The sequence below is a fragment of the Limanda limanda genome, chromosome 4, assembly GCF_963576545.1.
Source record: "Limanda limanda chromosome 4, fLimLim1.1, whole genome shotgun sequence".
Classification (NCBI taxonomy): domain Eukaryota; kingdom Metazoa; phylum Chordata; class Actinopteri; order Pleuronectiformes; family Pleuronectidae; genus Limanda; species Limanda limanda.
In genome coordinates, this window is record NC_083639.1 from 23,970,621 (window position 1) to 23,996,758 (window position 26,138).

General features: G+C 39.5%; 1 protein-coding gene across 1 annotated transcript in view; it reads left to right on the forward strand.

Annotated features, from left to right (window-relative positions):
* ptprga (protein tyrosine phosphatase receptor type Ga) overlaps nucleotides 1–26,138 on the forward strand; it is a 352,902-nt gene that overhangs the window by 73,479 nt on the left and 253,285 nt on the right. Inside the window, exon 2 of the mRNA XM_061070454.1 lies at nucleotides 4,405–4,521. Coding sequence (XP_060926437.1) covers nucleotides 4,405–4,521 — 117 coding nt within the window. The remainder of the gene's footprint in view (nucleotides 1–4,404; nucleotides 4,522–26,138) is intronic.

The window sequence follows — 26,138 nt, forward strand, 5'->3', positions numbered from 1 at the left end:
GGTCCTTACACAGGTGAAAGCTCAGGTACGGAGGAGGATCAGTCAGAGAACATGGTAAGCTAGCAGCACACACAACCAGGATCAGGAACCAATTAAGGACATGCAAATACAACAGGAAATCAGGAATCGGAAACAACACCGCAAAGTGATGAGTCCACAATCCTAACCTTCATATAACCTGTAAATACCTACCAGAGACCAGGGAACTAGACTTTTTATAACGTTATAGCAGAGATAGTGAGATTTGATACACAAACTCCTTGGTTGGGTTTAGGAAATTATTTTTGGCTGAAAAAAATAACTTCCTAAAGGTTAGAAGACCTCATGATTAATAATAATTAGAGATCTCCTGAAATAAAAGATAAATAATTAGCTGCTTGCACAGACTAATGGAGAACAGTATTATATATGAGCTGTGCATCAAATATCAGCCAAGTGCACTGTGTGTTGACATTTTTATTACATGGGACTTACGTGCCCAAGATCACCAGTATAGGGACTAAGACAGACCCAAAGCATCTAGATAAGAAACAATTAACCTTTACTTTGTTAGATACAGTCTTTCTGTAAAAATGTCAATAACATGAAAGATTGAAAGAGATTGCTTCACCATTTCAAAGAAGCTCTTGGGTAAAACTCTTGGATTAAGGACTCTATAAGAGACAACACTTGCTCACGTGGTAATGGCACTGTTTATACTGCTGCAGAGCAATTCCAGAAAGCCTTTGCCCACGTGACATGAGTGAAGGACAACACACTTAGAGGCTTTAGAGAGGTCAGGTTGGGGGGTGGCGGGGTGGAGATGGGTGTGTGTTTGTTTGTGTGTGTGTGTGTGTGTGAGAGTGCATCGGTGGGGCAGGTCACTAAAGGCAAGAGCGAAAGACAAATTGATGCAAAGCCACCAAGTGAAAGACAAGAAAAAAGGGAGGCAGGGACAGAGGAACATCCATTCGGCAAGGATGGAGGGGTGGGGGGGGATAGGGTGGGTCCGTGCATAATTACATTTTCTGTTCTGAGCAGTATTGGGAATCAATAATGTAATTCATAGAAAAGCCATACAACTGGCTCCCATTGACATTTGTATACATGAGCCATGCTTGCATCCCAAAGAATTAAAACAAGAAGAGGGTGGGGGGGGCTGTGTTCTCTGTCATCGAAACTAAGCTTCACCCTTTGTTCGTCCTGAGTCTTTATATCTTTCATACATTGATTTACAAAATGCCAGAAAGGTAGTTTTTTCATCACAATGTGATTGGTATCTGTTTTCAGATCAAGGCTACATCCACAGGTTCTACTCTATTAGTAGAAACAACAGAGGACAGAAGACAGAGACCTTTTAAGAAGACACTTTTAGAAACAACGGCATTTAAATGTTTCCTGATCAGATCTTATAAATTGAGACACGACAGCGGTGAATGCAACATGAATAACGGATTACAAGCATTGCTGCTACTAACTGTTATGAAAACTTCCATCAAAATAAATCTTTTCTTTTTCTTTTCTCTAATTGCAGAGTACACAATTTGCCTATTGTTTACACCAGCACACATTGTCTTTATACAAATGCATTTGCCGGTGCGTAAGTGCGGGTAGAGAATATTTCGATGTGGAGTTAAAATGCTTGTCTGGATCTCAGTTTTGTTAAAATATGATACAAGTATAGTGTGGATGTAGCCTGAGACTGCTCGGTCTGGCCCCACTGATGCTCAGATATCAAACACACTCACTCACAAAAACACCTCCTGGTGGTCACATCATCACAGCTGGATACTGTGAGGTCAGATGTGAAACGGCAGTTCCACCTCCTGATGCAGCCTCTGTCTATTTATAGTAGGCTGAGGTGAGACTCCCCGCTGACATCCAACAGCACATATCCCAGCAAGAGAACATATTTAATTGTGAAAAAGTGTAACTCGAACACACTTTCCCACCACGTTGACCCATTTGGACAGTATGAATCTAACCTTGAAGCTGGGAGCATACATTAAACCACTGAGTCTTTAGAGTTGTAACATTATTAAAGTTACATAGTCATAGTATTTTTTAATGTATGAATTAAAAGACTTAACAGTTGCTAACTTTGATGGATAATAGTGTTAACATATTAGTATTCCTTCAAGAGTGGATACCATTCAAATCCAAGTTGGGTCATAATGCCTCATGTTAAAAACAAATCTTGTCAGGCAGGTTTTCAGCTTAACTTTTATTTTTTAGATTACTTTCCAGAATGTTAACGGGTTAAACTTTTAAAATTGCCTGCCGCTGTTGGAAAACATGAAAAAGTTCTGGCTTGTTGGTGATTATTTAAACCTGGTTTATATATATATATATGAGATATTAGCATTTTCAGAGGTCTAGTTTACATATACCCATTATTTTAGCAGCAGTTTAATCATTCAATGTGTCACAGTATGTACCAGTCAGAGTGTACAGAAGCAGTTCAAAAGTGATGCACTGTACTAGCACAACAACAACATGATGCAACAGGCGAAATTGCTCAGTACTTGCTTTGATGGCTGCAGTGTGATCAGGCTACTCTGCCAAATGGAGTAAGTTTCATTCTAAATGTTAGACTCCCAGTCTCCTATCACAAGAACACACTGAATTTCATACTGTAACTATTATATTGACAATGTCATCAGCAGCCACATACTTAGTATACAATGCAAACAATGCACTGTGAGAATATAACCGTGTTGAACTTATGAAAAATAAATAAATGTTCCTCTTTTATTTTGTATGTATTCTGGCTTAAGACATACCGCCAGTGGGAAGTTAAAGGTGGCCTTCAACAAGTCTAAAAGACACTTCACTATTTTTCTTTTAGTCAGATTTTTGTCCTGTGGAAGATCCTTTAAAGGCCAAATAGCAGAGCAAGTGGAGTCATTAAGAGAGTAGCTGTCAGAAATACTGTCCTCCACTGTAGAGAAGCCAAGCGTTCCATCTCTGCCTTTTCTTTAGTGGGGATCAAGAAGGTTTCTCAACCAGAGAGTTAGAGTTTCACACATGAATCCAGCAGAGGGATTCTTGATTTCCATTCGATTATTCTACTCCCCAATGAAATGTACGAGAAATGCTGCTCTGCTGTGATATGCCTGACTGTGGGAGGGGATTTCATGTTTTCACAAATTGTGAACCTCAAGACATTTACAATCATCTGACATCTAGATGTTTGATATTGACGATTGCTTTTGTGGGTGCAACTTTGACTGTTGACATAAGCCCCTTTTTTATTTTGGAATACTTTTGTACACAATAGAGTTCATAAGGAAACATCTGCTTCCAGCTTTTATTGCATCTTCTTTGTTGAGGTATTTTACCCATGTGACAGCATTATCTCTCTAAGAACCACATCCCCTCAGGGCAGGAATGAGCTCAAACGTGACAGCTCTTGATTATTTGCAGGTCTGAGAAGCTGCACTACTAGACTACAAAATACCCCAAAAGGAAAAAACTCAAGGATAGAAAAATAGACTAGCAGTAGAATTGTCAAAATTGACAAAGGGACATTTTTTATATTAAGGATTATTTCAACATGGTATAAACTGATTTGAATGATGGGCATTAAAAGAGGGCATTGTCAGACCATGGCCAGATTATCCCTGTAGGGCCCCATGCATACATCCTTTAAACATATCTCTCAACAGACTCTACATGCCAGCTTCATTTTACTCCCCCAGAGACCTAGAAATGAGCTGGCACTCCTGTGCACAAATCATATAAACTGGCCCCAGGTTTTCGAATTAACAAAGGTTTAGAAGCAGCCAAATAATAGCTTAAATGCTCAACTAACCTTTTATTGGTATAAGTGGTGCAGAATCTCGTAGTAGTTTGGATTTAATCAAATTACAAAAAAACAACAAACATGCAGTGAACCTGGAGCATTTTGGGCTTCTAGAAGTCTGAGGTATTATGCCTTGTTAGTATTGATCATTACATTGTGAATGCTCACAGCAATGCATATGAAACAACTGTATCGTGTATAATATTCAACTGCATTGGCTGGTGTGTAGCAGAAGCAGAGAAGATCCTTGGCCAAAGCTGATATTTTGTCTTTTGTCTTTATCCTACCTCTGCATTTTAATGCCATATCTTTTTGGTCTCACAAGTGAGACTGTTTTGCAAGAACTGGAGCTGGGGTCTGAGGTTGTCCTTAAATGTTCGCAAGGTAGCTTGGTCTTTTTCTCAGACAGTTGAGTTTCACAGAGTTGCTGTTCTTTGTTGTTGACCTTTCTTCCTGCTGTGTCTGTTATTATGAGGCAGCTGGCGTGGTAAGGCAGCTAAGCACACAGTTGGCTGTCATCCTGGCCGGCTGATATCCAGCCCAGGCTCCAAAGTGCTGTTGAAGCTCTGCTACTGTTTATACTAATCCGCCTGTCCCCATGTTCTTTTGCCCCCCTGCAGCACTGACAGGAAGCCAAGCCGAGTCCCAAACCCCTGCCCTCAGCCTTCGCAAAGCCACAGCCGATGGGACGCGACTCCGGAGAGCTGCCACAGAGGAGACCTACTGGGCCTACTCAGGTGTGTGTCCGTGTGTTAGTGTACTTCCTTTCACTGGTATAACCAGTTTGAGACAGTCCAGTTAACTCACTGCGATGAGTCTTGGTTGTTCCACATGGTTTGGGAAATTTCGAAAGCCTATACAATTAAATTGTGATACTCAAAATAAATCTGTCACATGCTCAAACACCGTCAACTAATGGGAGTTAAAATGTTGGGATCATGTCAGAGTCATGTTGGTCTTAAAAATGAAAATTCACTAGGACTTGTATCTCTTCAGACCTAATAAAACAACAGAAAAAACGTGACATGCCTCCATACTGCTTGTGTGGTGCCATCCAAGTGTCCGCAAGCCCCGACATTCATATTCGACCCAAAACGAGGTCATTGACACCATGTTTTAAGCCTAAATGTCCACTGATATCGTCCTACAAGTGTATTCACAGACCCTCAGACACACCATCATGTTGCTGCGTCCACTAGCTTAGCCACTTCCTGTGGTATCGTAGGCCAAAAAACTCAAACACTTCACCTACCCCTCCATCAGCATAGTGGTGAGTAGATAATGAATATTCCTTGAAGCATAATATCCTCTTTGAGACTAAAAATGTAGTAAAATAAAACTGATAGGGGAAAAAAAACAATCTTTACCTCCGGTACTCTAGTGAGTACATACTATAAACACAGCAGAGAAGGATCAGTGACTTTCTGAAAACTCTGCAGGGCTTTTTCAGACAAGATGAACTTCATGATTCATGTTTTACAGTCGCAGAGCTCTATATATAAATGCTTTATTTGTTTATTTATCTGTTTATTTTGCTGGTGTATCAGCCCAGAACCAGATGCTCACTACATTTATAATAGTGCTAAATTCCCAATCAGTGACCATGATTTGCCCAAACAGCAGCAAAATTAGGTGTCTATTTGAAACAGGCCTCGATTAGAGGATTAGCTTTAAATGCAATCTCGATACCTGTTGCAGGATAATGCTCATTTCCAAAGCACTAACTCCATCATTGCAACTGCAGAACTATTTTAAAATCACCACTTTGTTGCTCTGGGTTTCTCCTTTTATCAGAATAACTATTACTACTAATTGGGTGCAGTTGCATGTAGGTTGTTGTTGTATTTTTTAGTTTAGTTTTTAATCTTTGAAACTCAGCTTCTCCCTGCATCACATTAAAACAACTTCTTATAGCTCAAAGTACTCAAGCTTGGCTTTTGATGGAAACATCTGCAGTAGTTGTGTCTTACTGAAACAGGAGTAAAACTCATCAGCCCTTATTTCATGCTGTGATTAATGACTCAACCATCACTGAATACTGCCTTTCATATTAGAACAGCATTGTGCTTTACAGTATGTTTAGTGTCAGATATTAGAGATTTTAGCAATTGGCAAAGCTTTTACAGTATAGTTTTACAGTATAGGGGCTAGCTGTTTGATTTAGAGCATGCTGCGTGTGGGTGTGTGCTCAAGAGTGAAAGCAATTATGTGCCACTGTCACTGCAATATGTTTGCCTTCCTCTCTCTCTCTCTCTCTCTCTCTCTCTCTCTCTCTCTCTCTCTCTCTCTCTCTCTCTCTCTCTCTCTCTCTCTCTCTCTCTCTCTCTCTCTCTCTCTCTCTCTCTCTCTCTCTCTCTCTCTCTCTCTCTCTCTCTCTCTCTCTCTCTCTCTCTCTCTCTCTCTCTCTCTCTCTCTCTCTCTCTCTTTCTTTCTCTCTCTCAACCACTTTCCTCCTCATCTCTCCTTGGTCGGTACTCCTCTGGCCCGGAGGCGTCTCCAGGCATTTTTTTTCTTTACCAGTGCTTCAGAAGAGGAAAAAAGCCACTTCCACTGTCCCTTTGGAGGCTTTAGTTTTTCAGAGAGGCAGCATTAATCTTTCACCATGCAAGCGACGCGAGCCTCAGGCCACAAATGATCTTTTAGTTTATTTATTTCAATATTTCCGCTTGCTTGTCTAACCCTAATTGGTCGCCCGTCGTGCCTGCGAGAGTGCGGGAGCATGTGGGTAAAAAAAAAAAAAAAAAGACGAAAAAAAGGAACGTAGCCAATGACAGTTTCACTTAGTGTTGCTGCTGCTGCTGATGATAAAACCTACCGATGCTCCCCTGTTGTCCCCACGCTCGTGTTTGGTCGCAGCTCTTACATAAGACGCTGATGTAACAGTGGGCAGGATTCAGGCAAGAGAGGAAAACAATAGAGAGGCAGCAGGCTGAAATACTGGTTGATATTACACGTTTTATGTCAAAGAACCACAGAAAGTACAGAGTTACGTGAAAAAGTAGTTTTTATAAAACCTGGGCTTATGTTATGTAAAGACTGAATAGATTTGCTGAATCCTCAGTTCAACCAAACCTAAACAGTTAAAAACAGTCAGGCTCTACCCATTAAAGTGCTGAAATGATTAGATGATCAGCCGATCAATAGGAAATTATTGGCAACAATGTTGATAAACGCATCTCACACAATAAAAAACGTCTAACCATTCCCCTCCTATCTCTGCCTGCCACTGATGCTAGGTTTTTTAGTGAACTCCTCTGCACATTTAGGTTTGGGAGAAGATTTAAAGAACAATACAAATTAAAAAAGACATACGACAGCTTTGAGGTCTGAAGGTTAGATTTTGTTCCTCTACAAGATGAGGACCACAAGATGTAAGATAAGGGTCTTCATCACAGATAACGACTTCATCCGTGCAAATTGTGCACCAATTTGTAATAAATCAAATTATTTGTACTGCAATAATATAAACTTAACTCTTGGGTAGTTGTTCACTTTGCCCAGTCTGTATCTCTGTTGTCAGGAGGTGAACATTTAGGCAGAAGGATGTGGAATTTGACCTTAATCACTGAGGATTTGGCTTCTTCTTCTCTTTCTACAGTCTTTAAATAGAATTAAATTTCAATGGATTTTTGTTCTGACTAAAATCCATTTAATGTATGATTTAGATTTTACATTTCTGCACTCAACACTATTCTCCATTAAATATACTTTTCAGTGGTATCACACAAACTCTTCCTCTCTCACCACAATCTTACCCTCTTGTTCTCTCGCCTCTGATTCTCCTCTCAAAAGTTTCCTAAACTTCTGTCTCTCCTAATTAGCTTGTTCTAATCGTGTCCTCCAGAGGTCTGACAAAGTCTAATCGGGACCTCAGTGGGCTATGGCTGTTCTGCCCTCTGTCTGATCAGAATGGCAGATTAAAACCAGGCGCAGTGCTGACAAATCGAGCGTTATCTGGAAACGGCCTTATACAGGGACAAAGAGACAGAAAAAGACAAATTCTCACAGTCACTGCTACAGAAACACAACGAATCTGTACTGAACTGTATTTGTGGCTTATTCTTATTGGCATGTACACAAGGTGCCTTGGCGTTTTATAGCATTATACAGCATTTATACAGCATTTATTAATGTTGTATTCTGCATGAAGTGTGAAGACCCATACTGAGAAAAGTGTATTAAACCTGTAATCAATGTACAGCTTCCTTGCTTACTATCAATAACCATTACTTTGGAGGTTATTGAAGAGAAACTCTAATAATAGCATAATATTGACATTCATAATTATTTCATAACGTGATAATTTTGGGCGTGCCTTTTTATTATTTACTGGCACAATGATAGTGACAACAACAGACTTTCAGTTCACACTGACTTTAGAGCAAACAGCCAATGGTGACATGTGTGTACAAATACATCATATAGGGTTTATATGTGCCATAGTGACCATTATGTTAGAAACTCCAGGTCTAGTCTGTTCATCAAATCTTGACAGTCAGTTAAGAAAAAAAAAATCAAAGATGCAGTTTTGTCATATTGTAATTATAATATTAATAAAGATTTATCGATGCACTATCTCCACTGTCATTTACTAATTATTGATATAAAATGATGACACAATCAAGGGACATTGTAATCAGATGAATCAAAATTATTATTGAATGAACATAACTTCATATTAACTGCAAGTCATTATGAGGACAAGTCTCCAACTTTTACTGCTCCTATTAACCCCATTGAAGCTCCATTAGCCAAGCCTTATCTTCAGACATGCAATATAAACCATGTTATATACTATGCAACCCTTACCATGATATATGTTTCACATTCGACATAACTACAAGAGCTTTGCCATATAGTTTTAAGAGGCTATCTCTAGTAATGGGCTCACTGTGTCCCTCTCAGGTCAAATTGATTGACTCTCCCTGTCTGTGGATGCTTGTTGTCTGAATACCCTTGTTTATTTGATTGAATTATATATTTTTAATTTTGCAATATATGAGTCATGGTGGGCTGTCAAGGCTTGCTATTGACGGGAGAGGCGGAACTAATTTGTGTGCTCCTTGTCAAGCTGTTTTACCATTCAACAACAGTCACCATCAGAGAGCTCTCGGGCCTTTGTGCTGCAGCCTTGACGTGGGTAAATGAAGATGGAAGCTAAGGATATGAGTTGTACAGTCATTTTACTCAAAGCAATTTTATTAGCCTGATAGTAAGTAGCATTTTTTTTTTTAATTCAATCTGGAACATTTTATGCTTATGTAAGAGAGCATTAAATTGAAAAAAAAAATGTAAGAACAAACTTAGTTCAATACTAACATCTTCTGAAGCACATGTCACATCCAGATATATTTATATTTAGCTTATACTTAGCTTTGTGTTAAACATTTTTACAGTATAGCTACACACCTAAGATGACATTTTCAAACCAAATTATCTGTATTATTATCTCTATTATTGTCCACACAAGCGTTTTACCTATGTATCAGTTTTAATCCATGTCATTACCAACACAAGGTGCTGGTAACCCAGACCTATGCTATAAGCAGAATTGCTTGAATAATAGCTTGTCTCCAATAACTATGTAAACAGCATAATTGTGAAATGCAGAATTTCAGTGCACAACAGCTGTTTTAAAGAAAACAGGGTCAGCAATGGTTGTAATTAGTTATCCAATTAGCATTCTACACTGGTGGCCGAGGCTCTTGGCGGTTGTTTTCTTCCAGAAGACAGTCATGGACATTTCCATGAATATGGATGTAGCCTATGTATCTGTATGACAGAGTATTGCATTGTTGGTTGCACTATTATAGAATTTAGTTCCTAGAAGAATAATAACAGCCTTATCTTGCAAGTATTTTCTTAGGAAGAAAAGGTTTGAATGAACCACTAGAAGAGTTCAGCCTACCTGTACCGTGATGCAGCGGAGATCAATGACTGGTTTAGCCTTGCTTAGCACGAAGACTGAAAGACGCAGTAAAATACAATCATAGCTTGAGCAAAAATTGATACAACTCTAAATCTGTTTGATTATTAGTACATTTCAAATAGGACATGGAAAGACACAGCTGACACGTTGGAATCCAGGACGTATTACAGACGTAATTAGGACGCATATGTTCACACACAGGTTACTTATGAACCAAAGGACCCTCACAGATGTGCAGATGAATGATATAACATAATCACACATGCACATATGTAGATAAAGAAAATTGAATTTTGGCTGTAGCCCGCCATATATTCACCAATCCATCAACAAGATAACAGGTATTTTTCTAAGTTATGACAGTCAAACCTGGCCCCTTCACTTCACTGGGACGGGCGGCTGTGGCTCAGAGGGTAGAGTGGTCGATCTCAGTATTCCCAATTGGGCAGGATACTGAACCTCTCATAAAGAAAGTTGTGTACATAAATGCACTGCATAATTGTGAGGGTACATGGGTGAATGTACTCTAAAGCGCTGAGTGGTCCTCAAGACATAGAAAAAGGCGCTATATAAATACAGACTGTGACAGCAGGAACATGATCAGCCATTGTTGATCAGAAATAGCACCTTACTGCTACTTAAACCACAATGTTAAATTGTGTATTATCCTGGTGTTAAAGAAACAATCTAAAAGAAATATCCAGCAGTGGAACTAGATGTTTCATCTGACTATGAATGAGAGGACAGACAAGAGAATTTTCCAAAATGATGCGCTTGGTTTTTATCACCCCCCATATATAGACATCAAACTACTGTACTATTCCTGCCACGGTCTCTTTCCAAACTTGCCAACAAAAGAAGAACGACTGCTACTTATGCTGTAACAGAGATGGAGCATGAGAACAACAGCTTTGCTGCAGTATGGCAATAGCATCATGACATTCTTTATTCTGAGGGGACTATATAGCTTTAATGGACAGCAAGAATTCATAAAAAAAAAGATGTGATGATGTGAGCTATTGTTTTATCGATGATATTTGGCAGCTTTTAGAAGATAAAACCGTTCTAAGGTGTCACTTTTCTTGACCTTTTTATGTCACTTGAGAATTTTCTGCCTGATTGTTGCTGTTACCGTTTTAAACTTCACTGAAGAAGACACATTTTTTTTTGGTGAGGTTCTTACTGTCAACACCTACAGACCCCTAGCAAAATGGTCCACTGTATTTTTTTTTTATCGTGATGCTTTATGCTTTAATAAAGATCAAAGTTTGAGGAGGAAAATATATTTCTGTCCCACAACTGGATGACTCAGCTCTTTCCTCTGAAGTGTCACTAAATCCCTATCGACTCTGTGGCTCAGTTCTGCAGCTCAGAATGACCCCTGACCTCTGTCTCAGCTGGAAGGGGCCAACAGAAAACACCAACCTCCCCACAGAGATCTATACAGCATTTCAATAAATACAATAATGGTGTGCCAAACTCAAAATCTCATGTCTCCTGATCCATGCTCTAATCTACAAATGTGCATCTGCAGTCACTGCCAATGCCAAACTCAATAATGGAAATAATGAAATTATATATTCTGATATCTTTTATGTTTTATTCAGTTTTTTCTATTGTTTTACAAAGATTGTCAGAGGAAAGCAGGTTTGAGTTAGTTTAATCAAGGATTATAGATCAACTAGTTGAAGTTTAACCTTGACTAATGGCAACTTTTCTGTAAATAAGTGTGAAACACAAATATGTTTCTCAAAATAACACATTCTGAGTTGTAAATCCATCGTATAAGCAATTTACAAAACAATCTAATGCATGTGTAGAGTCAGCCATTTCACAGACAATAATATCTGTGGATTCTTCATTCAATGCATATTTTCCCATTGTTATCTGTTTCTTTGTGATCCTCAAATATAACAGTTTGTGATCAATGAAATCACTAAATCATTGATATGAATAATGTGATGAATAGATTCATCAGCATTACATATTGATTCAGTAAATGGGTGTCAGTGTGTAGTATACTTAATATTTATTCATGAGGGGTAGAGGGGGGTATGTGAAAAGTCGCTCAGTCCACTTTGACCATTTTAAAGTGACAATAAACAATATAAAAATCACAATCACAGTAAAAAATAAATAAATACAGAAAAAAAAAGCAAGAGACATCACATGATAAAAGATAAAGGCTTTTATAGAGATGTGTCTTAGGAAGTTAAATAAAACAGGTGACCGATTCTGCCAATCTAATCTCCTCTGGCAGATTGTTCCAAGGTGTTGGGGCCCCACAGCAAAGGCTCTGTCTCCTCTGGTTTTTAGCATAGACTTTGGAATGGCTACACATGTAGTGATACTGCAGTTTGAGGAAGTCTCTTCCCTGTTCCAATATGGCAATGCCCCCAAGAAAGAATAAAGATCCACTAAGGTCCATTGTTTAATGTCTTTCCTCAGTTCAGTATTCAAGAAACTGACTGACCTGCACGGAGCCCTGACCTGTCTTGTGTTTTCTCATACAAACAACTCATACAACACACTAGACTGCTTTATTTTGCTGAATTTACTTATGGCAGTTTCAACCATGTCCCAGCACCTGACAAAGGATTTGTTTGGCTTTGTCTTGACCTCTGTAGAATGTGTGTAGAGGTGCTTGAATTTTATAAGTAAAATTTACAACAAACTGCTCTATCACGGCAAACACAGACAGGCAAAACGACAACGGATTGATACACCCTCTGTGAGCCAGGCCTTATCACTCATTATCAGTGTTGGACCTCACAAGTGCCTCTGTCGCTGCAATGAGAAGATGTTATCTTCAACCAGGTTACAAATCTGTGAGGACCAGCAGAGGCTGTTCCGGTAGCAGGATGATAGGACGACACGTTCAACTATCTCACAAGTGTAGTGTCTTAGTGTCCACATATTTTTGCCATGTATTTCATGCGTGTCAATAAAATGCATTGCCTTTCGTACAGTCAATCACAGAACCATTACCAATACCGAAACTGAAGCAGCCATGAAAAAGCAGGGACACCAGTTGTGCTAGTCTTTGATGATGAACACATTCAGAGGACAAAGAGGACAAAGAAAGCTCCTCTCAATCAACCTTGTCACTTCAATATTGCTGCTGTCATCCCATAAATGCCTATAGCTGTGTATGTGTGCACAGAGCCCTGTGTTTTTGTGCGTGTGTATGGTGATTAAATGAAGGGCAGCGACCAATTGAGCTGTCTGTGCGAGGTGCGAGAGGTGATGCATTATAGGAGTACTCTCCATGATTGCGTCAGCGGCTGTGTGTCTAATGCGGGATCAAACCGAGTCGCTCTCTGGGAAAAACGCATCGATTTGATGCCCTCACAGCCATCATAATATTTCCACACCTCTCAAGTAGTCCTTGAGTAGCCTTGGTATCTATTGAGGGCTCAGGAGGATAATATCCATCAAGTGTATATATCAGGAAAGCCGGCTCTGCAGTCAAGAAGTGCCTAAAATAGGTCTGTCATTCAGCCGCTGGCACCAGCATTTCACAAAGCTGCGACAACCTCCATTGGAAGTCATTGTCAACAGCAGTTTGTCTACAACCTGCAAAGAGTCACAAAGCTTTCCAGCATCACTCTAATATAAATGGCCGGAGTCCTCTGGTTCTGAATCTTTTGTCATATCTCTTTAGAATAATTTGACCTTTATTATATTTTGAACACATGCTAGGTAATCAGTAGCATTAGCAGGAGATGAGATTCAACCGTATCACTACATGGTGTATTGAATTTATTCTTCACTATTAGTATAACTGACTTACAAATTTAACTGTTTGGACTCCCTCCTAATTATTAAAGACATACCTGCTACAGAAACTGGAAAAGGTTTTTTTAAAAAGTTTGCATTTTTCAAAGGCTTGAATGGCCTGGATTCAACTTGGCAGATACGGAAACTTTAATTCCAGTAACAAACTAATTTATTGCACACAAAAAAATATGAAACAGAATGAATTAAGTAATAAACAGAAGAGAATCAATTACCATGAGCTGCAAGTATTCAAGGACACTGGTTGTCGTACCAGCATTTACACAGCTTAGAGGCACAGACGGGAAAAGCTGCTTCATGCTTGGAATTTGAGGAGCTGGGGAATCAATAAACAAAAAGAAGATGAAAATCTTAAAATGTTGTAAATTTGTTGGTGCCCACATGGACAGTCATTAGCTGCTACACTAAAGTCTCTTAAGTTTTTTTTTAATGAGCTGAATATACAGAATTTATTGAAAGTTAAGCTTTTCTTTACTCCCACTTCTTCCTCTTGCACTGAAAAACTTTCTTCAGCAGGGATTTTCTTTTTTATGCGTAGGCACATCAGTTTTGACAGTAACGTCCCATAATGTGCCTGTGTGGTGGTCCGCTCTGCGCCTCCAGGCATCTTCAGGACGTCGTCAGAAAAAGCAGAGCAGACCAACTTTTCACACTGTGTGAAGTTTTTTGACGCATGTTGTTTTCCTTAATGGGAGATGTAATTCAGTGCCGATGGGAACACCAGTGATATCGATGGAAATTAAGAGCCGAAATGTGTTATGGCTCAGAGGGAGACAGAGAGTGAGAGAGATGGGAGATACAAAACTGGAGATGAATTGATAAATATGACAGAAGTCTGAAAAATGGAGCTTAAGTGACTGGAGATAAAGATAAGGCAGCATATGAAGTTATGTGATAGAGGAAAAGAAATGACGCAAAGAACCCCCGTAGGTATGATGTTGGAAGAGGACAGCTGAATGGAGCTTGTGATCTGAAGAGTGACTGAGAAGGTCTATCCCCAAGTGACAGAAGTGGTGTCCTGTCAGAAAAGTTGCACTGGAGTTACACAAGTGAGGGAGATTACAAACAGTGGCTCGAGTTTGAAAGCGGCTATGACACCAACATTCTGGGTTAATGTCTCTCCCTGAAAAATGTCAACATGTTTGAGCTATTTCTGATATGGAGCAAAAAAAACTCATCTGGACAGAGATTTTCCTTTAAAAACAGATTTTATTATCAAACTTTATAAACCCCAAAACTACAGACCTAATGGGTTGGACAGTTGTTATATATTAAAACTGTAGTGAAACTTTATCCATTCCCACATGGGTTAAGCAAGATAATCCAGAGCTGTTCCAAGAGTTGATATGCACTAAACAAAAAGACAGTGTACAGAGTACAGTGCAACCACAGATGTTTTTCTCCACACCGTGTTTCAAGGCTCTGGATACATACATGATGTCCGACGAAAGCTCAGCCCATTAGCCTGCTTGTGGACACCAAAGTAACTTATGAGGCACTCCTAAAACAGATGAAAGAATGTGAATGATCCAAGTAAATAGACCGCCACGGTTGATCCAGCTACATACCAAAAACTCACATGTGTACAGTGCTCAGCTTGAGGTGAGTAAAAGAAGCCTCAGCAACCCCGGTTTATATCCGGGTCACGGCACTTCCTTATGGGAGAGGCGGTGGACTAGTGGCAGAAACTTGGACTATGGGCCGAAAAGGTCTCTGGTTCGTCTCTGGTTCGACTCCACGGAGAAACAACAAAAAGACGAACCTGGATTGATCTGTCCAAAAATCCAAGAGGATTCTCCCTGTCTAGTGCCCCTGAGCAAGGCACCTTACTCCCCCAACATCTGCTCCCCGGGAGCATGGCTGACCACTGCTCTGTGTGTCCTGCACCAGATGGGTTAAAAGCAGAGGTTAAATTTCCCTCCTTGCATGAGTGTGCTCGTGCATGTCTGTGCATGTGTTTGGGACAAATAAATGTATCTTAATCTTAATATTGAAGCCTTGATAAGCTAATGAAACAATCAATCCAGACTCAGCAGTCCAAACCCCTGCCACTGACTCCAACTTCTTCTGGTCTCCGTCACTGTCAGCTTCTGTTTAACCCCTCAGTTGCTGTTGTTCCCCAACCTTTTAAATTTCACTTCATTTTCACTTCATCTTTGGAGAAGAATTCCTGCCCAAGTATCAGTTACAACTTTATTAATTAAATGTAAGTGAACTTACATTGTTTGCCCGGCTGCTGTTTACTTTATCATCGCTGTTATATGACATAGACCTAAGCCGGAGAGGCATTTGAACATGAAAACCATCCATGCTGTTCAGATACATTCTCTGCAATCGTCTCCATTCTCTTGGTCCCACACTCGGTTTCTTCTTTGTTCTCTCCACGTGTGCTAATAAATTCACTGGCGGCTTGCCACAGAGAAACATTAGGTGAGAACATGGGGAAAGAAGGCTGGCAGGGGGTGAACAGTGTGAAAATAAGATTGAAAGGGGTGATGAGACACCGATGACAGGTGAGGATCTTTTAATTGATTGTGATCTACTTTGCTGTTACTGACTACTGACTCTAGCATACATTTGTTTTCCATTGTTAAGTTTCTAAAGTATTTTCAAGTTCAGAGTTCGAACTGGGGAAATTCTGCTTGTTAACGGATCCTACCATCTATGCCTGATATTGAGAATAGAACCACCACTGACAGGGATGACCAGCCTTGGGCTTGTGGTGTGTCAGATCATTTATACCATGTCAGTAAATAATAGTGAATAAATTACCTGTATTTTGGAACCACTAGCTTCCTATAAAGTATGTCCCTTGTAAGTAGATAATGGAGATCTGTTGACTCTAAAGACACAGTTTCGTATCTGAGACTGATCAGTTTAATTAAACTGTCTAAATTTACTCTAGTAAGAGCTGGTGCCCCCCCGAACAAGTGAATATGAATTCTGCCACAAGGCACCAACTTTGCCGAAATATTTAATTGCCTTAATAATTGGTGTTTTAGATTCTGTCCATTCTCTTTGTACTGATTGTACTACAAAGCAAATTCAGCCTTTTCAGAATCCTTTGAAAACTCCTAGCCCCCTGCTTATTGCAAACTGTATCTTGAATAGATTTTCCTTTAGAATTCAAGTTCTTCTCTTTGTTTGTAAATCTTGAAATGATTGAACCACTGAAAACAGTTCATCTCATCAAGTTCACACTTGGCATGTGTCCTTGATGGCCAGACAACATGCAGTGTCATATTGGGTATAGATAGATAGATAGATAGATAGATAGATAGATAGATAGATAGATAGATAGATAGATAGATAGATAGATAGATAGATAGATAGATAGATAGATAGATAGATAGATAGATAGATAGATAGATAGATAGATAGATAGATAGATAGATAGATAGATAGATAGATAGATAGATAGATTACTTTATTCATCCCCGAAGGGAAATTAAGTTGTCATAGCAGCCGGTATATTTAAATACAATAAAATACAATACAATAGAATAAAATAAAAAATATTGAGGAAGAAAGGATAAAAACAGAAACACAAGATAAATAGGTAGATAAGGTGCAGTGGCAAGATGATGGTAATAATAGTACTGATGATATGATGGTAATGTTATTGTTAGACAGTATATACAAATAGTACAGTATATATAGTATATAATATAACATAATATATATTTATATATGATAGTAATTATACCAATATAATAGCAGTATATAGTAATAATGAAAGGCAACAGTATATATAATAATAATAGTAAATATAATAATAATAATAATAACATGTATACATGTATAAATATGTGTATATAGACTTATATATACAAATAATATGATATAATATATAATATATAGTAGAGGTATAAATATAAGTATTTTACTATACAATAGATAATATAATATTCTACTCATACTCATATTCTATGAGTGAGATTTGGACACAGTATTAGCGCTCTCTAGCAGTCAGTGGGAGCAGGGCAGTATGCCTTCAGTCTGTGGACAAAGTCAAATACTTTGTAAAGTAAAGGAGGGTGCTCAGCACACAGCCCTGTGGTGCTCTGGTGTTGACAGTTAAGGGTGAGTGCTTACCCACACCCACCATTTGTAGTCTGCTGGTGAGGATCACCTGGATATAGTTTCCCAGGTGAGTGTTGAGACCAAGCAAAGTTTGATCAGCTTGTTGGGGAGATGGGAGAGCAGAATGAATACGTTCCATCCTGTTTCTGCCTGCTGCAGCTGGCTGCACCACCTCTAGCCTGGACGATGCAGAGGATTTGTTGCTGTTATGAACACATTGTAGGGAAAACCTCCCGCTGGGTTGTGCATGTGTGAAAGGCAAACTGCACCAGACTTTACCCGCAGGTTCCAATCTTTCAATTCAAACCATATTCACAGTCTTTTTCTAAACATAGCCAAGTATTTCTTCAACCATAATTATCAGTCTCCTGCTGATAGAGTCATTAAATCTGAAAACAGTCATATGTGTGTGGGCAGTGAGGCAGTGGGCATTATGTATTTTCAGGACTTGGTGTTTATATCACAACTTTAAAATGGCTTGAACGATCTCATGTTTGTGGTGTTGCCATGCGCCATACTGACCAAATATTTGTCAACACTGTTAACGTCCTAGTGTTTCTGATAAAATAACTAAGTATCTGCTGTGAAGAAAGAGAATATATCAGGCCACTAAGATTTCTGGTCACATTTCATGTTACTGCAAAAGGGAAAACCATTCCAGGAAGTGATGTCACAGTCTGTATAGTTTGGCAGTAGAACTGTAGCAGCAGCTCATATACTCGCTACCATTTTAATTGTGTAGTATCGTCAACATGTGATAACCTCAGGTTCCAGTTTTAACATCTCTTCATCTGAACTGAACTCCGTTAACACACTGAAGGGCCCCTGATTAATCAGCTTCAAATTGACTCCGTATGTCAAGGCAATGTACTTGCGTTTTCTTTTGGCCAAAATTTTAATTATTTTTCTGTTTTGCTTCGTGTTATCAGGACTTATACCATAAATAAAGTTAAAATAGCAATGCTGAAGTATAGTGCACTGCATAACCTATTTGTTTTACCTAATTATTGGAGATTCCTCCATGGTATTGTAACGGATTGGGGTTTATGGTGATGTGTGATTGTTGGGCTTTGTCAGTAAGACATTGTGTAGAAGGAATGTTCTGATGTCCTGAGCGGCAGTGAAGGGGTCGGGGGCGGGACATGTGATTGTTTAGACAAATAGGATGGGTTCTTTGCTGAAGAGGCTCTCTCATTGGCTGGTTTTGCAGGGGGATTGGGTGGCAATGAGGAAGTTAGTTTGTTGTTGATGTGCGCGAGTGACGGAGTGAAGGAAAAAGGCACATGTTCATGTAAAAGTTAATAAAGTTGATAAACGACGAAGAAGCTTCCTGTCCTCTCTACGTGAGGACGTTACAGTATATAGCTGATGTCAGTCACTGTAATTGGGATTTGCATTAAAGGGGGGGGAAATAATGTAAATTAAACAGGGGGTTTGTAGAGATGGTCAGATAAATATCTGTGCTGAACATCCTTTCACTATGACTGTCTTCCAGTGTGTGTGTATGTGTGTGTGTGTGTGTGTGTGTGTGTGTGTGTGTGTGTGTGTGTGTGTGTGTGTGTGTGTGTGTGTGTGTGTGTGTGTGGTTGTGTGGTGTAATAAGTATGCTGCGACGGCCTCCCTCCCAGTCTGCAGATGTAATGGAATGACCTGGCCCCGCTGACAGCACACTCCACTAAAATGGGGCCCCCGTGCACATCTGCCACTGTAGCCCTGCCACATAATTGTTCAATTTACTGTACAGCCAATATCCCCATGCTGTAATTGAATATGACTTTGTCCTGTTTGAGTAATCTCTTCGCTTCATGCTGCGACCCCTCACTGGGGCGGAGTGAGGGAGACGGAGAAAGAGAGAGAGAGAGGGGGGGGGGTGAGAGCAGGAGGTGAGTAAAAATGCATCTTGTGTAGATAAAGCATGTAGGTCACATTGAGCAGCCGGGCTTCTGGCAATGAGAACATTGCTCTGCTACACAACCATCTGAGAAAACACAGAGAGAGATTCTCACTTTAAAATTATTGCAACGAGGCTGACTCAGACCCAGAGGACACAGGTTTCTTTAAAAGGACTTACAGGATTTCAGTTGCTTTTAGTGACACATCTTAATGATACTTGCACTGTTACTGTTACAACAGCAGGAGCATTCTGCTAAGTGTTAAATGCTGTTAAATGCTCAGCGCTGTCTCTCCTCTCACACATCATGTCCAGTATGTGCATGCAGGGTTTCCTGTGTTTTTACAATATAGGACAAGATGGTGAATATCGCTTGTACGTTTGAATGTTTTCTGCACAATTTAAGTTACCAACTACCAGTAGATGTAAGCGGCCACCAGTAGATTTCAGGGACATATCTTCTGTTGTGTACATCCGCATCATCAAGTGGTTTGGCCTTGTAATCGATAATACAGGCAGAGGCTTAATGCAAATCTAACTGGCTACTGGCTTGTATGGCAATACTATGAAGGCCATGTAGATCAGTAGATCAGACATCATTACCTTTATGCCTTTTACTAAACAGTGTCCCTTTTTAGAACATAGGACAAGATGGAGAATATCTCTTGTATGTTCCGCTGCACTAATTTATGTCGAACAGCATTATGTGGGTCTGGGTAAAGCAGATTACCCCATTAACAATGGTCTTCCACGTGCCAAAGTGTCCCTGGGAAATTGGGGAGACTGGAATTGAACTGCCACCTTCTGGTTGGCGGGTAAACCTCCTGACTCACACCCGCCCTTCCACGAGTTTATTCACATTAGATATTATTGTTGTAGATGCTTTTATTCATGTTTGATATGACAAATATGATAGAGGATATACTTCAAGGGCATACACACAGCAACATTTGGTTGTACCTTTCTTACAGATAGTGGCTTTGAAAGAAAAGTAGACAAAGGTGGAATAAACAAAAGCACAAAATGATAATGACAATAATAAAAGCACATACAGTCAGTTAAAGGTTACCATCGCTATAATATGATATGACTTTGTCCTCTCTGTCCTCTATCTGTGATGGAGCGATCTCCATGTTTTATTTTTCGATGAACTGCTGAGGTGCATCACACTGCATCCCTCCAAAGAAATTAAATGAATTTCAAATTTGATTAAAAAATTTGCTTTACAATTATGCAAACAAGTTATAGGTTTGAACTATTTTAATTACACTTTATTCATAAACAACATAAGCAAAACCAAATCAATTCCACATCATTTTTAAGGCTACATTCACTGATACAGCTTAAATTTTTTGAAAGGATTTTCAGATTCAAGTCATGTCTGGTGGGTTCGGGTCAGGCTCAGTTAGTTTACTTCCTGGCTCAGATAGTTACGGACAAAAAAAATTGCAGTCCTTCCTGCACTGTATTAATAATGTATTATAGTCCACTTGGGGGTTGTGAAATGAACATCAACACATCATACTAAACCTCAGGACAGCAGTGCCCTACGCTCTATTACATATATTATGTTATTGGCTGCATTGAAAAATAAATTATTTCACATCATTTGTCATTTTGATTCAGGTTAACATCATCTATTATCATGTGAAGCAGTAATCGTGTCCCAGAATTCACTGGGGCTACCAGGCGACCTTTGCCAGCTTCACAAGTGAGACAAAAATCACGTAACAAAGCTGCATTGACCCGGTGGTTGTGTTGCAGTTGTGATCAGTCAGTGCAAAATATATAACACAAGTTGGCCCGTGTGTGTGTGTGTGTTTCTGGCCAATGAATGGTGATTTTGTAGAAATGTTGGCTGCTAATTTGATCCTCACAGCTAAAGGTGGCAAAATTGAACTATCAATAAATCATTAGCACATTTTTTTTTCACACATTAGTATAATTAGTGTGAACAAATGAGGCCACTGATGTGTCAGCTCTCCATACGGCTGCATCTTACGCTGGCTCTGGTTTGGTGAGTGGTTGTGTCTGTCCATTACAAAATCAGCAAATGTATGCTTTCTGATCTTGTGTTGCAGATTTATATTGTCATGGCCTATGAATTCCATCCAAAAACATTTTTTTTATTCATGTGAATTGAGATTAATATCTCTTGGGCATGTGTGTGTGTGTGTGTGTGTGGCTTGGAGTTGTCATTCAGCATGGTTATGTAGTCACACGTGTGCTTGGACACTCCGGTCAACGTTTTGTCGAATATGGTGGAGATGAGTTGTTGCACATTTGAGCTTTGCTAATTTAAACTTAATAAAAGTTTTTGTTGTGATCAGAATTTGACCAAACTGTTGAATGTTGTTCTGTGAAAGGTATGACCTGTGTTGAGCTAGTTTTGTTGAGTTTTACGTTTCTTTTTATGAAGTTTTGTCTCGAAAATATGTGGTAAATATGGAGCAAATGGGGAGGTAAGATATTATAAACTCCAAATGATCTGATGTTAATGATGTTCATGCCTCCTCTTCAATCAGGAGTGTCACATCCCATGCCATCAGACCACATTGCTCACTGTTTTTTTTTTTACTTAAACAGAATAATATTGAGACCAAGTAAGTCCTGACCCATAATTATTGCACAGAACACAATGCAGACACCAACGGTGCAACAATAGAAGCAGATAACACAGGTTACACTTGCACGCCTTTTTTCTGGCGTCCTTCAGCTGCAGAAAGATCTGTTCCCTCAGCTTGTCTCTTTTGTCTGATACATTGATTTGTATTTTATTTGGTTTAGAATTCAAAAATGATCAGACCAAAACCCACAGTTGTTAGTTTACAAATGTCCAATTTTGTGATGGGTCAGCCACTAATTTAGTGTGTTAAATAAATGGTACAGCAACATGGGCTTACACTTGCAATGGACGGGCTCGAGAGCAGAATGTAGGACACAACGTAGGAGAAAATGATACTTTCTGCCCCATCTATTTCATCCCAAAAGAGAATTTGTCCTGACTAAAATTTATCAAAACGAATAGGTGGATAAATCTAATGTACACTGCTTCACTATGCAAGTGCAAACTGAGTGTCTGCTATGTCTATAATATCTGGACTGAGTGTACTTAGTTCTTTGCCATCATTAATGGTAGAGGGACTCAGATACTTTGGCCTCAGTAAAGGGAACAATACCACAATGTCAGTACTTTTTACAAGTAAATAAACTTTATTTAGGCTAATAATTATATTTATATATATTCACATTTCAGAACAGTTGTGAGTGAATTTCTTAAAACACAGATGATGCATAATCTTCACCATGTGTCTTATTGTTACCATGATGGTGAAGATCTTCTAACCTTTCCTCAGACGCCTTTACAGTACTTACTTTAACTCAAATCATGATCTTTACCCGAATTTCATAAACTAGTGCCTGAACTGAAGTAAAAATCACATTATTATAAGAAGAAAGTTATTTATTTTATGGTGGTGGGGGCAGGGAATTGGTTCTAGGCCTATCATGGTGGAGACAGGGCGGAGACATGGGACCCACATGAAGGAAGGGAGGTGATTTAGGTCGGGGGATGAGGGGGCAATTAAGCCACTCAGATACTAGTATAAGTAGTTTGCCACTGTGCACCAGTCTCCCGCCCCCCATCCCCCCACCCTCCCAGCAGGATCACCTCCCTGCTGTGGCCAGAACAGAATGTATTAGCTAAAAGGCTGGCATTTCTGATTATGGTTTATTTAGAGCAAGCGGCGTGTGCTCCGGGACCGTTCTTCATCACGATGCACTGATAATATCCAGCCACCACACACAGCGATACACTCGAGGGACTGTATGTGTGTGTGTGCAAGTGTGTTGTACTCTATCTAATGCCTCCCCCTGAAGCTCTGCGTGTGTGCATGTCGGCCTGAGAAGATCCAGCGCTACTGTGTGTAGGGAATGAGAGTCGTTCTGCCGTTTGTGAATTAATTTTCTATGAGCTGAGAGTTGGATTTGAACTTAATAGGGACTTAGATGTACACTCCTCCTCCCCGTCTCTTTTTATTCCACATCAGTAATGCCGCACATCACTCACAAATGTGTGTGTGTGTGTGTGTGTGTGTGTGTGTGTGTGTGTGTGTGTGTGTGTGTGTGTGTGTGTGTGTGTGTATGTGTGTGTGTGTGTGTGTGTGTGTGTGTGTGTGTGTGTGTGTGCGAGACAGTGTATGTTCATTCCTTGCTCCTTGACTAATAATAAGCCAGGCTACGCCCTAGGCCTCCTGTCTTATCCATCTGAGTATTTGAGTCTGTATGTGTGTGTATGACTTTGTGTGTGTGTGATTGTGTGTGTGAGGGAAAAAGAGAGAGAGAGAGAGAGAGAGAGAGAGAGAGAGAGAGAAAGAGAGAGATAGCCCGGGCAGGACGCTCTGTCTCATTTATCTGCTGTTGACGTTGAGTGTGATTTTCTCTGTTGAGGGGAAGCAATGCCCCTGCTTAGCAATTATGCCTGAAATATTAAAAAGACTCCATCAAACATAAATTATTAATTCATTTGGCCGAGATCATCCCCGCTAAAGATTTCCAACACTTGTCATTCATCATCAGACAAGGCTGTGACAACATTGTAGAAGTGAAGGGCATGGTGTTATATCCATGTAAACACAGTGTGTGTGTGTGTGTGTGTGTGTGCGCGATACACCTAAAATACTGTCACCCCAAGGTGACTTAAATATATTTACCATATTATAACACTCACTCTTGCCAGAAGTGCCTTTTGAGTACTAAATGCTTTATGTACTAATTTCTAGATTTTTTTGCAGTATGTAGGATGAGACATATGATTCCCAAAACACAGTGAATTGGTGCTTTTGCAATATGAAACTCTTTACTGTTTTGTGTAACCTAAAGTCACATTATGAACATACTTTTCTGTTTACTATGGCCTGGGAGCCTGAGTCTTCTTCACAGTATCATAGCTGATCCTAGGACTGTGCTCTTCTAGACATAGATTTTAGATGGAGCTATTCTCCCAATTTCGGGGTTACAGCAACAACAGCCCTGATTACCACTGGCACCACTGTTGCCTTCACTTTCCACATTGTCTCTAGCTCCTCTTTAGCCCTTGGTATTGTTGAGCTTCTGACCTTGAGACTTCCAGCCCATACTCGATGCACATGTTCTTCCTGTACGATATATATATATATTATATATACATTTATATACACATATCTTGGTTTTCATAGACCTAATTGCCCTTTACAAACAGATATTTTGTACAACACTTAATTATTTGAATTGTATGAATCAGAAATAGGTTGTTTAAGATGCAGAGCCAGACCAAGCCCTTTTTGTGCTCCTCAGCAGATTTTGATTTGCATTACGATGATCTCTTAATGGAGATAATAGCTCATCTTGCTTTTTATTTGCTGAGGCATCACTGGCTGCAGGTATAGTGCTAATACATCATCCTATTGTTGACATGCCCTGTGACATGCACCAGTAGTAGGTCCAGACACATGTGAGATGTTTTATTACTGATACGTCTCAGCTCATATCTGAGGCCATATGAAACATTTCTGGAATAGCTCCATTGTTGATGAATCCTGTTGTAGAAAGTTGCCTTGCTTATATTTCTAAATGCGTAATCTATGATCAGTTTATTGATCTCTGTGGCTACTCTGTGTCATAGATTGAGTTTAAACTCTATGAGTTATTGATCATAAATTCTCCTCATCCATTAATGCATACATGCAGCATATTGCTCTTTCACACACATCAGTTTAATGACGGCACTCTATCTGCCTCCGAAGGAGCAGGTATGTAAATTATTGATTGTAATGTCACCTTGAATAATTATCATAATCTAAAAAAAAGCACACACGTACAGTGCATGGCAGAAATGGCAGTAATGGTGGGCAATGTGTGTGTGTGTGTGTGTGTGTGTGTGTGTGTGTGTGTGTGTGTGTGTGTGTGTGTGTCTGCGTATGGATGCTGTCTATATGAAGCACACCTTAATGTGCTTGCAGACATACAAGCACAGCATTCCCCATGTATTGTTATAACTCTTGACACATGACAGAGATTACCAGAGGTTTTAAGCTACATTCCCCTTGTGGAGGGTGAATTGTGTGGTTGCAGAACCACTTAGTCACTATTGTTCATACTGAACAAAGCCCTGATGACAGAGGACAGGTTGTACTGTACGAAAGGAGATGGAAAATGTTCTTGTCTACACAGAAAATGCATAACTCTTTTTTCCTGTAGGACTCACAGAGACAGAAACAGAGTGTTTTTATCACAAGACATTTTATCCTTTGAGAAAGTTCCCACCTTGCCAAAGTCATCATTGTAGATAAACAGTAAAGTAAGATATTGCTTTCCTTAGACACGTCTTAATTAAACCGAACAGGCAAATATGGAAACTGCCTGAAGTGTCAAAGTCACTCTGCTGACACTTGAGTATTTTACAGTGAAAGGTAGAGCAAAACACAGCAATGCAAAAAAAGTCCAGTATAGAGCAACTGGAAAAAGATCATCAGTCCAGACTGGGAAATTATCCGTTCACAGGTTTGTGTTTAACAGGAATCATTAAGCTTGGGCTAAAGCATTACTCTGTGTATGTAAATGGACTTAACTGGGAATAAGTTCAATTTTTTTTTATATTGTCCAGGTGTTTTTTG